Genomic DNA, 15,811 nt, shown 5'->3' with positions numbered 1-15,811 from the left:
TTGGTTTTGTGTGCTGGTGTTGAAGAAGGTGCAGGACTCCTCATGGGTCTCTAGAGTATAAAGCTGGATCAGTGACTGTGGTGTTGTAGTCATCAATGCATACAGCCATCATGTGGACGACTCTCATCTTTCTCATTCTGACATTCTCCTCAGGAGCACTTTCACGTGAGTATTTCTCTTCTTTATATACTAAATACACGTCATGTGATGGAAAATGTAAAAAAATAATTGAAAGTATGAAATAGATTAAAGGGATAGTTCACAAATTTATTTGATTTTTTTCATCATTTACTTACCCTCAAGTTGTATCAAACCTGTATGAGTGTCTTTCTTCTGCTGAACACAAAATAATATATTTTAAAGAATGTTGGTAACCAGACAGTTCACGGTAGCCATTGACTTCAATAGTAGAAAAAATAAATAAATACTATAGAGGTCAATGGCTACCATCAAAAGTTTGATAACCAACATTCTTCAAAATATATAATTTTTTGTTCAGCGGAAGAAAGAAACTCATATAGGTTTGATACAACTTGAGGGCGAGTAAAAGATGACAGAATTTTCATTTTTGGGTGAAGAGTTCAGTCTGTTTTTTCTTCTAGAATATTTGTGTTAGACCCTCAACTGGAAATTGTTTGTAATATTTTTAATGTATTACAATTTGTATTTCAATCAATTGCCACAAGGCCTTTGATCACAGTCTGACACTGAGCGATGAATGTAGAAAAGTGAATTATCAATCTTAAAAACTTTATACATCAGCCCTCCCATGTAAACTTTTACTGATGAACAATCATTGCAACTCTTGCTGTTTCTTTGTAACTGTGTGAAATTTACTCGCAAATTTTTATAAACCTTTTTTTTTTTCAGTGTACTTGAATGACCAATATGGCTTCTATCACTTTTAGAGCGATAATTGACCATTCTTTGATTTTATTACCCATAGTGTTGGATGTGATGGTAAAGCATGGCGCTGGCAGCACTAGACCAAGGCTTCGATTTCCTAAAAATGATTTGGATAAAAACATCTGCCAAATGAATAAAATGTAAAGGCAAGAAATGTGCATATACGTTCAGATAAACGTCCAGACACACAATGTGATCAGTGAGACGTCAGAGCTCTGCGGGATCTTATTCCAGCAGTGGGGATTACACTGGTACCCTCAGCTGAAAGTCACATGAAAAGGATTGAATGGGATTGTAGAGGTCGTGTGACTCTCTTTGCCAACCCTCACATTCTCGTGCTTTTTTCATCTTAGACCTTTTCTCTTCAGTCTTTTTGAACTTAAGCCAACCTTAAGCAACTGAAATACCTTACTTAGTTTAGCTTATGATGAAAAATTAAATTCTGAAAAATCTATTGCAAGACTGTCATCTGTATGTATTTACCGAATGCATCATGTTAGTGTTAGGGCTGCTTTAATGTTGAAGTATAAGGGAATTAAATTAAGATAAATGTGCACTTCGCACATCTAATGATTTTTTAATAATTGGGCCTGTTAGGAAAATGAAAAATCACAAAATCTAGAGTTGCCCCATGAACAGGTTTTGATTTGAACAAATACATTATTTTTATTAATTACTCATTTGAAACCTTATTTTAATGCTCTTTCAGAAATGAGATGATCCTAACTATTTCTTTCCATCATTCTTCTAGAATCCAGAACTCGCTTTGCACATTATCGTTCATGGAATTCCAAAATGTATCCGGTCTGGAGGGATGGAGATCCCAGATACAGAGATTGTTGGAAAGGTATTTGACCACCCACACACACACACACACACACACACACACACAAACTTAATTCACCCTTCATTCCGGTTTATTGTTCAGTGATTTGCACGCATTATTAAAGTGTTAAAGCATAAGCAGTGGTGAACAGTAACAAAGTATTTTTACTTTGTTAGCCTCATACATTTTTAAGTATCTGGACTTGATCGGAGTATTTTTCATTTTTGGCAAACTTTTACTTCACTACATTCCAATAATGTCGTACTTTTTACTCAACATTTCACAGAGGTGGACAGTAACAAAGTACATTTACTTGAGTACTGTACTTAAGTACACTTTTTGAGTATCTGTACTTTACTTGAGTATTATTTTTTCTGGAAACTTTTTACTTTAACTTCACTACATTTGAAAGGCAAATATCGTACTTTTTACTCCACTACAATTCTGTCAAGGTCCTTGAGTAGAAAGTAACATCAGTCAGTGGATGATTTTGGTTGCGGGGTTGCATTTTGGTTGGAAATGAAAGTCGGGTTGACGTCAGAACCCGACTGATGTTGGTTTCTGACGTCGACCCGATTTTCATTTTCAACCATAATACAACGTCTGTCCAACGTTGGAGATCAACGTCAATCTGACATTGGATTCTGACATAAACCTGATTTTCATTTTCAACGTTGGGTTTGGTCTTCTAAATGCGACTTTTGTCACTTTTTTGGAGCACACTAGCTTATAGATAACAGTAAGGCTAACATATTCATACTAAAAGCCAAAAAACTTTAAATAGGGCAATATTTGAGGGACCAGCCATTTGGGTGTCCGAAACCATTGTGGACGTTATTGAGTGACTTATTCAATCTCACATTCAATCCCACTACTGGAACTGTGTTCTAGAAATAAATGTGATATTGATATGAGGGTAGGTAGGCAGGCGTAGATTCAGAGGCATACGGTACTTTAAGTATTACATACAACAATGCAACAATAATAAAACAATGCATTGACATTTACTTTTTACTTTTGATACTTAAGTATTTTTAAAAACGAGTACTTCTGTACTTTTACTTAAGTAAAAATAGGTCTTTACAACTTTTACTTGTAATGGAGTAATATTTGACCAGTAGTATCTATACTTTTACTCAAGTAAGGAAGTTGTGTACTTCGTCCACCTCTGACATTTCATAAAAACATGTCGTTCCTCGTTATTCTGAACTGATGAAATCGTCACCCGCTCAGAGACGTGATAATGGTGTCCGTGAACAATCTGAATCTTTTTAATGAACCTGAATCAGTGAACGATTCATTCGTGAATTGGAGCGATTCGAATTGGTGATTCGATTCATAAGCTTGCGATTCGACACTGATCTTCGATTCAATATCGATTCATTTGGCTAAATATCAGGTAAAGTATAAATATTATAGTAAAATATAATAAATATACAATATAGGGTTAGTGCATATATTTAGCTAAATGTTCTTCTCTAGAGTAGATTTTCTTAGCTAACTAACATGCTATATGGTCATTGACTGGCTTTGTGACATTGTTCACACTGATCTATATAAATGTCATTTATATAGATCAGTGATTTTTCACAAGCTATTCACTGTCTTTCCTCAGTTGAAACACTCATTGAGCGACTACATGAGACATGACACATTTCAGTATGCTTTACCTTTCAACATACCTTCTGATGTTCATTCACGTTCATTTGGTGCTTTAACTAGCAATAGAGGAACACAGGTCGGTTCATCAGTTCAATTTAAAATAACTCAAATTATGCCCATACATCTTTCCACTGTCGTAGCAGTTACAAATTACATAAAACTAGTAAGTTTGCATAGCGTTCTTAAATTGTTAGCACATTTTGCCCTATGTGACGTCTGTTTTTATGTTTTATGTTTATATTTGTCAACACATATTTAGTTTTTCCTGAATTCTGAGCATAAGGCACAAGGTGTTTTCAAATGTCAATGGGGAAAAATCATTATTTTACACCATGTTTCCATGTACACCTACTTATGAATAGAGTAGGATATGCTACAAGTGGAAATTATTCATTGCTATTACTCTCTTAGGTTTTTTGGAAGAAGAAATGCTATACCTGCTACCTTTCTTTTAAAATGTGTCTGCAAAACCTTTGTTTTTGTCATAGGCGGAGAGGTGACGTTTAAAGTCAGAAGTGATTCTCCAACACTGACAGGAGCCAAAGCCACTTTCAACATTGATGTTGGTTTTCCTCAGAACCAGACAGTACTTCCTGATGGACAGGTGGTGTGGGCGAGAAACTGTACCATTAATGGTAAGAAGTTATCCAAGCGTCCTTAATACAACACATTTACTCTATGTAATATTTTATTCTTGCACTGCCATAGATAGAAATTTTGTAAACTAATATTAAGTTTTTAGATATTTTATGTAAAGAAAAATATGTATTTTATGTAAATAGCACTTGTTATTGCCTGTAAATAAAGCAGAAGAAAGAAGTGCTGCATGTGATTCTTAATTTTTGTTTGTTAGGAATATGTTGTGAATTTAGATATTTATGTATCTAAAATGAATTAAATGTGTCTTTTAGGAACATCATATACTATGGGCCAGACTGTATACCCTGAGTCCAACATGCCTCAACAATGGACAGGTGTCTTTCCTGACAGGACACCCTTCAATAGGACCTCTAACAAAAAGCCCCGCTTCATCTATGTATGGAAGATGTTGGGTAAGAGCACGTTTAAACCTGTAGTCTTATTCTAGTCTCAAATATACAAACATAGTGGAGAGATGGATTAACGTATGCAAGTAAGACACTATGTCTTACTTGCATACGTTAATCCATCTCTCCACTATGGATCAACAGGATCAACAGCTTATGAAGACTTAAAGGGTTAGTTCACCCAAAATGAATTTGATAATTTTCATTTTTTTGGTGAACTATCCCTTTAAGGGTTAGAATTATGGACTTGTACAACTTTCTTATGTCATTTAATTTAAAATAATTTCTCTTTGACTTTAGGGCAGGGATAGACAACTCCGGTCCTGGAGGGCCACTGTCCTGCAGAGTTTAGCTTCAGCCCTGATAAAAACTCACCTGCCTGTATCTATTTAGTAATCCTGAAAACACTGATTGCCTTGTTCAGGTGTGTTTAATTAGGGTTGGAGCTAAACTCTGCAGGACACTGGCCCTCCAGGACCGGAGTTGTCTATCCCTGCTTTAGGGGTAGCTTGGTTGTTTGATTATTGTTTGATTTTTTCAAACACTTTTCATTGTTTCTCTCTTTCAGGAAAATATTGGCAGGTGGCTGATGGTCCCTCCTCTCTACTGACCATTGAAACAGACAATGTGCCTCTTGGTTCTTATTCCATGGAAGTGGTCATTTATCACTGCCGTGGCAAAGACCAGTTCATTCCCCTTGGTTATGCATCTACCCAGTTCTCCATCACTGGTGAGTGGTTTGAAAACTGCACATTTATCTACACTTAATTCAAAATAAAGCGATGCCATAAAATAACCATTTTTTCCATTGGTTACCCTTTGGGGAACCAAAAAAAGAACTTTTCAGTGAATAGTTCTTAAAGAACCTTTTCCCACTATAAAGAACCTTTTGTGGAATGGAAAGATTCCATGAAGTTTCTTCATTGCACCATAGATGCCAATAAAGAGCTTTGATTTTTGAGTGTAGGGATCCTCTTATCATCTCTGTACTTAAAAAACATTAAGCCTAGTTTGTTCACCTGGAGAGTAATCCAATGTTGTCATTCACTGAGCATTTTCCTGCAAGCCCCTAATGAAATTTCCTCTTCTATTCTAGACCAGATTCCTTTCGCAGTGACATTATCTCAGGTTGGTGACATCAACCAGGGTGACCAAAGCTTCATCCAGAACAGAGCTGTGTCCTTTAGCATTAATTTGCATGACCCGAGCCAGTATCTCAGTGGATCAGACATCAGCTTCAACTGGGATTTCGGTGACAATAGTGGAACTCTAATCTCTCGAGAAACTACCGCTACCCACACATACCTCTCAACTGGTTCCTTCAGGCCACAGGTGGTTGTGATGGCAGCCATCTCAAACGGTTGTCAGATCAGTCCAACTCCAGCTGCCAGTGTTGTACCTCCTGTTTCCGTCACAGGTAGAATTATGTTATTTCAAGAACAGTTCTTAATCCAAAAAGTGTTTTGAAGAGATTTTAGAATGACATTCCCAAAGTATTCATCAGTTGGTGCCTTTTCCTTTTTGCCAGATGATACTACAGCAGTGGAAAGCATTGTGCTGACTGTTTCTCCTCAGCCCGCTGATGTCATGCCAGTGGCAGCTGATGTCGTCACTGTGGCAGCCAATGATTTGGCAGTAGCAGCTGATGTCGTCACTGTGGCAGCCAATGATTTGGCAGTAGCAGCTGATGTCACTGTGGCAGCCAATGATTTGGCAGTAGCAGCTGATGTCGTCACTGTGGCAGCCAATGATTTGGCAGTAGCAGCTGATGTCACTGTGGCAGCCAATGATTTGCCAGTAGCAGCTGACGTCATCACTGTGGCAGCCAATGATTTGCCAGTAGCAACTGATGTCATCACTGTGGCAGTCAATGATTTGGCAGTAGCAGCTGACGTCATCACTGTGGCAGCCAATGATTTGCCAGTAGCAGCCGATGTCATCACTGTGGCAGCCAATGATTTGCCAGTAGCAGCAACTGATTCAGCAGCTGACTTAGATAATGTTGCTCAGGAGGTTGCTGAAGACACAGCTGTAGCTGAACTTGCGACAGAACTCCCTGTGGCTGATATCAATCTGGCAGCGACTGTTCTCCCAGAAACCCCTGCTGATGTAGATGACACGACCTCTGTTCAGACAGTCATAGAAACAGTGGCACCGACTGGTGATGCAACAATCATCATCACTCCTGAGGCAGTGGATGAAGTCGTAGCATCTGTTATACCTGCAACCGAAGCCATCGCTGGTGAGAAACTTCATATAGATGATGACCATAACTTTATGAAGAAGTCCATAACCAATTAATTGCATTGTATATTTAAACTATTTCCATTGGTGCTGTAATTGCAGGTGTAACTAGCATACCCGAGGCAGCAGTGAGTGAATCAGAAGCTGAACCGGTGGCAGGAACTGAAGAAACACAGGCAGCTCTTGTCATTGCCAAGCGGCAAGCACCAGAAATCCCAGCCGAAACAAACTGTGTGATTTATCGTTATGGCTCCTTCTCTACAACTCTTACAGTTATTCGTGAGTACTTTCTTTTTTATCACTAAACAATACTATTATACTTGAAAATGAATATTTTGGGCATCATTGTCCCCAGAGAGGAAACATGCAACAGACTCTGTTGATCTTTAAATTCCAGCCAACTTGAACTTTGCTTCAGTTCAGCATTACTGGCCTGGCTTAACTGTCAAAAGTTTCGACCATAACCTCTTCTAATGACAACAAAAATTGTGTAGCAGCATCAAGACCATGTTAACACACTGTTAACTACTAATGTATCTCTTATAGTAAATTGATATATTACAATTTAGAGTGTTATTAGAGGTAACTGTCTAAGTAAAGAGTTTCAGAAATGTACACATACAAAGTCACAGTTAGCTAAAAAAAAATATTAATTTAAACAATGTAATAATTTAATGCAGAAATAATGAGCTCATTGAAGTAATAAAAACTTGTTTGTTAACAAATGATTATGACATTTAGAAATTAACTACATGTACTTACTATAGAGTTACGGTTAGGGATTGGGATTACACTTTATTTTAAGGTGTCATTGTTACAGTGTAATTATATATTTAAGTACTGAGTAATATTAAGCAACTACATGTACTTACTATATGGTTAGGGTAGGATTATGATTTGGTTGAGGTTTAGTTGCATGTAATTATGCATAATTTACGGTTATTACTATGGTAAGTACATGTAACATATGTAACAAGGACACTGTAAAATAAAGTGTTACCATATTGGTTTAGAATTAGTTACTTGTAATTATCCATCATTTACTGTTATTACTATAGTAAGTACATGTAGTAACTTGTAATATGTCACCTTAAAATAAAGTGTTACCCACTTCTACTTCAACTGTAGTGTCTAGACTTGTGTAAGTGTAAATCAAACTGTGTAAAAGTACAAAAATAGCCTGATGTGTTTAATGTTCTCTACATGTATGTTTTCCCCCTTCAGAGGGAATAGAGAGTGTTGAGATTGTGGAGGTGAATAATGTGGTGGTCATGGCCACAGAGCTGGAGCAAAATGCTGTGGACCTAACAGTCACATGTCAGGGAAGGTAAATATTCATTCACTGTCATTTATTTTATAGACTGTATTTCATATTTACTGTTCAAAGCTGTTTTATTGTAGTCTTTTATGGGTTAGTTCACCCAAAAAATTTAATTCTGTCATTAATATCTCACCCTCATTTCGCTCCAAACCCATAAGACCTTCGGTCTTCAGAACACGAATTAAGATATTTTTGATGAAATCCGAGAGGTTTTCACACTATTGGGGCATTATGACCCACACAGACCACACTAAGGGTGTGTTCACACTTGTAGTTCTGTTCGTTTGGTCCAAACTAAGCGAAAAACATTTAGTCCAGGTCTGCTTAGCGTTCACATTGGTTTAGCGCAACACAAAACTAAAGACATAGGGATATGTTCATAACCTTTTTGGTCGGCTTTTGTTATGTATATTTCGTGACCAAACATCCAAAACAATGCTGTGAGCTGGGATAAATGCGTTCGCTGTATGTGTGTAGCCTACATATGATGGCATTTTGACCAACTGAGAACTCGTGAAGAGCTTATAAAATGTGTAAAGGAGTCAAAACAGTGGCAGGAATCACTCCGTCACACACACACACACACACACACACACACACACACACACACACACACACACAACACAAACCAAGATCTGCTGCGAGGAGACGCAGTTCTGATTCCTGTACCGAAATGTGAAGGGCAACATCACGACTATGATGAGAAAAGTCAGGTATACTTGAGCATTCTGTCCTTTTTAGTGTCGCATCTTGTGACATCACGTCCTGTTTTTGGTTCGTTTATATGTCTTTGGTCCGTGTTGTGTTAATATTTCAGTCCCGCACATGGACAACCACACAAGAGTTCGTTTGGAAGCGGAGCGAGACCCATCTTTTCAGCGTCCCGATCCACTTGTTTGGTGCATCAGGGTTCAGATGACAGCATTCACACTTATTCAAATGAACCGCTTTAACAGAGCAATCACACCAGAGTTAGTTTTAATCCAACCATACATGCCAAGTGTGAACACACCCTAACACCTCTTCCAGCAGAAACCTAGTTTTCCCAGGAGTCTCCCATCCAGGTACTGACTAGGCTCTACCATGCTAATGCCGAGTTCACACTGCACGATTTTAGCCCCGATTTTCACTCGCCGTCAAATGCCCGAAATCATAGGCAAATCGGTGTTCGTTCACGCGAGTGACAATCACACAGTGTGAATGATCAAAGACACGATCTGAGATGATCGCAGCGCGATTCAAAATCCTGCTGTGTGAATGTGTTCTGACTGAAAACTACATCAGCGATGACCGACAGCCAATGAGAGAGCAAGATACTGGACAGCGGGAAGTTCGGGGAGGAGTTATAGACCACAATATCAGTATTTGAATAGATATATTTACAATTATATCAAACAGAAACAAAGCACAAACATTTGCTTGGTGATGTATCTCTGAGTGAAAAGTCTTCTGGAACAAGATCAAATGTAGGGCGGAACTTGATTTTGTCTGTGGGGACTTGATTAGATGTTTGTGGTTTGCTATTGGTGGATCTCATGTGAATGACAGGTTGCCCCACCCTCGCACCAGTGTAAACATCATCAGAGCACATGAATAAAAAAAAAAAATTATATTCGTAGAATAATGTAATACTTAAAAAAAATAAGAATTGTCATTTTGGATTTCATGGTGACTTTAAACTGGTTATAATGATGACAATGGTCAAACATTAAATATAATTGTTGTTGTTGTACTTTATTGTTCAGCCTTAGCTGAAAATTGGTCTTTGATCTCGCCATACAATCACAGAACAATTAACAATACACAACATCCACAATATCAAAGCTTAAAATATTCACATTCCCTACCCCTTATTCAATTGAATGAAGTTAATTTTGTTATATTTGCTCTTCAGCCTGCCCAGTCAAGTGTGCACCGTGGTGTCTGACGCGGACTGCGCGAGTCCTGTCCAGAGCCTGCAGTGTAATGACGTGACTCCAGCCCCTGAGTGTCAGATAGTGCTGCGACAGTTCTTCAACAACTCTGGCACCTTCTGCATCAATGTGTCTCTGACCAATGACGTCAGCTTGGCTTTAACCAGTGCAATGCTCACCGTGGCTATAGGCAAGTGTCATTTAAATTCAAAGCGTATCTAAAATAATAAACATTTCTTTTCCCGAACCTGCCCTAGAACCTCACAACTTCTCTTGTTCAAACCATAGACACAAATTCACCAAGGAATACGGCAGGAGCAATACTGGGAGTCCTGGTTTTTATTTGTGCTGTGGGGGCCATTGCTTTTACATACAGGTAAGACACCAGGACACATTTCATCAAAATCAAATATGTTATTGTATGCTGCCTATAATTAAAATGAATTATTACATGGCTTGGTTGAATTCCAATGTAGAATGCGGTGTGTAATTTCTTGATAACAGACCGCTGCGAAGTATAACACACCGTTGCCATGAAAAACAGAGCGTTGCTATGGACGTAGGATTCTAACCGTAGAGACGGAACGGACTATTTTCTTTAGCGGAAGCAATACAATCGTTTTTAAATCAATAAACTCCTTTTTAAATCAATATTTTGTGTCAATTTATTGATTTATTTGGTGGGTAGCCATGTAATAAGCGGGATAATGTAGAGCGAGGCGGTTGTTATAGCGAATACAACCCCTTCAGGCTGATTCAAGCTCCGCTTCATGTCGGGGTCCCGATCAGCCTGTCGAGGTTGTATTCGCTATAACAACCGCCTCGCTCTACATTATCCCTTACATAATGCTATATGACAGTAACCCTTCACGTATGTTTGTATGCAGGCGGTTTAAGGAGTACCATCCACTGAGAGAAGATGATTCCAGCAGCAGTTTCAGTTCTGGAAGAAACTCAGTGTCTTTAATGCTGTGGAGTCTTCTGAGCCGGAGACCCGCTGCAGAGAGCCGTCCACTCCTGCTGGGACGAGTGGTGTGAAGGAAAGCTTAAAGCAAATGACATAGTCTGTACAATCTCTCAACAAGAGAATAAAATATAAACAGTGAGGACCTCATTGTACTGTAATAAAGTAACATGCCTCACATTGTCGCAGAATAATATGTTGTCATAAAAAACAGTTGCAAATTTTTTCTGTCAATGGCTAGCTTCTCTTGGGCTGCAATAATCTGACTTATTTCCCTTCAGTATTTGTTAGGACCCCAGCTGTCAATCAAGAGTTTATAACACTCACTAAAAATATACTATAAGTGCAGAGCAAAAGGCAATGCAAAGTGGTTCAAAACCAATAGTTTACTTGCATTATTTAAAGAAGATTGTAAAAAAAAAAGAAGAAAATAAAAATAAAAAATAAATAAAAACAATACAAGACTAACTCACTCATAACCAACTAAAATGACAAGCAAGAAGAGTAAAAAAATAAAATAAAATAAAAAGACACCCAAACTAATCAACGCTCTCTAACAAAACCAAAGTGTACTCACCCTTTACCTAACAGTAATGTGGATAACAGGGCGGGAGTGTCTTTCACTATTATAGGGAATATAAATGTAATCATCCTATAAGTAACCCAGGTAAAATAACTTCAGAGAATAGTCAGGTTATTACAGACCTTGTACACATTGTCAGCTGTTCTTCAAATAATCTATTCAACTGAAAATAAATGTTTCAAGAAAACCTTTGCTCATGTTCAGCATTTATACAACATTAAGAATTTTTATGAAGTAAATTGATATTAACATTTAACTAAGTAAAAAATAGTATGTATTTTCCCCAATTACCTTTGTAGAACTAGCATGCCATTATTATAATGCTCTTATTCCATTGTAAATGATTTATTAATATAGTTAGCATTTTCGAAATACCATGTGTTGTTTGATATCGAACCAAGAGGTCTGATGTTTTATTTATAATGGATAATGGCCACACTAATGACTTCTCACCCCTAAATAAAAATATGTCCTGTCACTTATGTGAGGTTATTTCTTGCTTGTTGGTCTTTGTTTGTGCATATGACTCGGGTTGGTGTTCACCTGCCATGTGCTCCTCTGTCTTGCCTCTTGTGTTTTGTGTGGGCACATTTTGGATCTCCCTCATGGGGTCTACTCTACCTCTGGGCTACCTCATGCTTTTCCTTGCCTGTGCAAAGGATTGTGGGTGATTGGAGGAGATGAAGGATACACTTGATGCATCCTTCAAAACATGGACCCAAAATGAAGGATTTTTCCAACTGAGACAGCGTTTAACGGTGTTTGATGCCATGGCAGCTCATGTACGCAGCCTTCCAATTGAGAAGCACACAGCATTTTCCAAATGAAAAAAGTAAAAGTTATGTGAACCAGAAGTTGCGACCGACGTATTTTCAGAGTGAAACGGAAAATTTAATGAGAAAACAGAAGGCGTGGTTTATATTTTCCTGCTGAGAATTGATTGGATATAGAAAAGTGGGCATTCTATTCAGGTGACATCATCAGCTGACATCATCAAAGAAGGAAGGCCATTCCAGAAGGGAAGTACATTTTCAGATTTTGACAAAAGAAGAAAAAAATTGTGAATCAATTTATACGGATGAATGTTCACCACAAGACTAGTATTGTGCACTAACAAAGTAAATGTGATCCATTTTTATTTTATGCCAATTCTGCAATGATGCAAACATGAAGGTATAGGTATGTGATGATGTCGCTCTCAGATGAACTGGGTTTCCCTTTACATGCAAACCTGGGGAGTTTTTATGGCATTGCAGCATAAAACCTCGAGCCTGTCAGGCTGATCCAATTCTGTAAAACTGGACTATGCCATACCACACTTTTGCCATGATTACATAAATTGTGGCTCAAGAAACCACACATCCTACATATGGAAGTAATTTACTGATGATATCCAGAAGATTTAGCTTGTTTAATTACTGTTTTGATTTCAACAGGTTTTGAGAATACGTGGTTCCTAATATGACAACTCCCAATCCAGGACCGAAAGTCTCTGATGGTTTTCATTGAAATGACTGCCTTAAAGCTCAAGTCAAACAAATGAGTTGAGGGTTAATGGTCAGTCACTCTTTGCCTGAATGAAACTAAATAAATAAGTGGACGTAACCTTTTACATTGGCAGAGCATGAAGCTTTCCATGGTCAACACAGTCTTAACATGTGGACAGACTTCAACAAAATCCTCTTTGCTTTGGCGTTCAACAGCATTTGCTGAAATTTCCTGCCTTTTCAGCAGTGATGGGCAGTAATGCGTTACAGTAATAGTACTTTTTGCAGTAACAAGTAACTAATTACTAACAAGATTTCAGTAATAATATTACAGTCAGTTACCATCCATAAAATAGCACCATCGAGTGAACTAACAAACTAACTAAATTAATAAATAAAAATAAGGTAACTGGCTGTTGATGAGCTTGAGAATCATATGTTTTTAGAGTTTTAATATTTGGATTATATGCTACATGTACCTTTTGATTACAGTCTACTCGAATATTTTCAGTTAATGTGACTTAGAGTTTGTTCCCTAATGTTTGTTTGTTTGTTAATGTTTTTGGCATTAAAGGCCCCCTGAAATCAAAACTATTATTTTTTAGCTTTTAGTATGAATATGTTAGCCTTAAGGTTATGAATAAGCTAGTGTGCTCCAATACAATGACAAAATTCGCATTTAGGAGATATAAGCATTCAAAACTTACAGTCCCTCACTTCCACTAAAATGGATCACAGATTTTTATGACATCACCGCAGACTTCAGCTTCTGTCCAATCAAATGCTCTCTAGAATCTAAAGCTCCGCCCTCTATGCTATAAATACCACGTGGCCAAAGCGACCGTTGACACGTCATTGGTTGGAGATGTGTGTTCGGTTGCTCAATCGCTCGAGTTTTATTCCGCTTTCCATCTGTACATTCGGACGCTCGGATTCGATTCCATGGTGCTTTCAAGTACAATTTGCAGTCTGTGAGGTAAACTAAACGCTATTGGCTATTTGAAAGGGGGGAGGCATTCAATATATCCCACCTTAGCTTCCTGTTTCAGTGGAAATTATGTCAACGCATCATACAAAGCTTCGCGTTCCAAGGCACTTCAAAATATATTTAAAAAATAATTACACAGAGAAACTCAATATTTTTTTTAGTGTCTTTTGTATTTTTTAATTACACAACTCAAACACTTTAACTATTAAACTCAAAATCATGTGACTCATGACTCAAAATCATTGTGGCAAGCTCACTCCAACAGCTTGAGTAATGTCTTCTATTGAACAGTAGGGGGCAGGGCTCAGTTCCCATCTTGCACCATGGCAGAAATCAATCAAGTAAGGCTTTCTGCATCCTGCGCTGGACATCCGACCCCGTCAGAAGCCACGCCTGTGTCCAACACGTCAGCTTGTAGCTGCGTCTCATTTCGAAGGCTGCGTCCTCCGGAGGTCACATTTGTAGGCTGCATATACGTAATTGACCACTACATTCCAAAGTCATTAAGAAATTACAACAATGTATGCTTCACTAGGAATAACTTCCTTTCCTTTATGACGTATGTAGCCTAAATGCGATCTCCGGAGGGCGAAGCCTTCAAAATGAGACGCAGCTTGCGACTCCCCATCCCCGTTCCACCCCAGAAACCTGATCTGTTGTATGTAGGTTTCCGATTGAAAGGGTTTTTAGGCGTAAGGGTAGGTTTTAAGTTGGTTTTAGTGTGGTCTGTCATAAAAAGACAAATATAAGAAGTAAATTAAAAATAATTAGATGGGAGGGTTAAGTCTTCTCAATGCTTCTTCCGGTTTCAAAGTTAATGAGGAAGCACAATCACAACAAAGATGATCACTAGAAAACATGTGGCAGCTTAGACAACACAAGACATATGACTGAACAAACTGAGGGCTATATGTACACAGTGCAAACAAAGAGCTAAATGAAATGCAGGTGAAACAAATCAGTAACAATGGAAACAAACTGACACACTCAGTTTCTGTGTCAGAAATTGCCCACTATACCCTTAAATAGGGCACTAAAGACAGCCCTTTGTCGTGGTGGACATTATCGAGTGTTCTCATTCAATCCCACAATGCATCGCAATAACTAGTTTACTAATGTACGCTCAATGGCTAGAGAATACCCATAATGCACTGTGAGAGTCGCATGAATTCCCGCGTATGACCAGAAGATGGTGCGTACAGCTGAATCATCCATCCGTCCTTTGTTCAAGCCGCACATCCAAAGTGGTTAAAACGTAATATCATACATGTACAAATTCCTTTGTAATTGATTATTAATTGTTTAATTTCATGACAGAGTTCAAGACAAATCTTTTCATCTTACTACTGGAGCTGCCAGTTTGAAGTTTTTAATAACTATAAAACAGCAAACACAAACTATGCAAAAGTGGCAGCCCTTCCGGTGCTATCATTGCCCTAATTCACTCACTCACTTTCATTCACTCCTTCAAGGGAACTATATCAGTGGACCAATGTAGGGAATAGTGAATGAGTGTGTAGGGGGTCGATTTCGGACACAGCCACTGGGTCAATTAACAAGGACGAAGAACACAGGCAAACAGAAACAGAACAGAACCAAACCAAAACAGAATACACAGTACAGTATTATTGTTATTAAAGGTTAAAATTAACAACTGATTAGAATACAAATGCATAAGGGAATTTTTATGAAGTTATATATAGCCTAACTTTTCAGTGATGCAAGCTATAAGTAATTGCATAAGACATGATACATCAGTAAGTTGTTCTGTGTTTCAACAGGGTTGATTGTACCATGTAAACATTAAGCTAACATGACATGTTGTCAATAGCTGAAATTATGTTCAAAAATTATAACTGAATACCAATACA

At 38.0% G+C, this 15,811-nt stretch overlaps 1 protein-coding gene across 1 annotated transcript; it reads left to right on the top strand.

Moving 5' to 3' along the window:
* Window positions 1–11,943, top strand: pmela (premelanosome protein a). Its single transcript, XM_084101385.1, has 12 exons — window positions 1–165; window positions 1,658–1,753; window positions 3,883–4,029; window positions 4,306–4,446; window positions 5,009–5,170; window positions 5,537–5,857; window positions 5,969–6,682; window positions 6,787–6,963; window positions 7,909–8,011; window positions 9,900–10,108; window positions 10,207–10,294; window positions 10,806–11,943. The coding sequence occupies exons 1-12, from the start codon at window positions 96–98 to the stop codon at window positions 10,954–10,956; spliced, it is 2,379 nt and encodes a 792-aa protein (XP_083957511.1). The 5' UTR covers window positions 1–95; the 3' UTR covers window positions 10,957–11,943.
* Window positions 11,944–15,811: the final 3,868 nt, after the last annotated feature.

This window comes from Abramis brama, assembly GCF_963993115.1.
Source record: "Abramis brama genome assembly, chromosome: 23".
Taxonomy (NCBI): domain Eukaryota; kingdom Metazoa; phylum Chordata; class Actinopteri; order Cypriniformes; family Leuciscidae; genus Abramis; species Abramis brama.
Note: the sequence above shows the minus strand (reverse complement) of the source record. Positions and strands in the feature narration are given on the sequence as shown.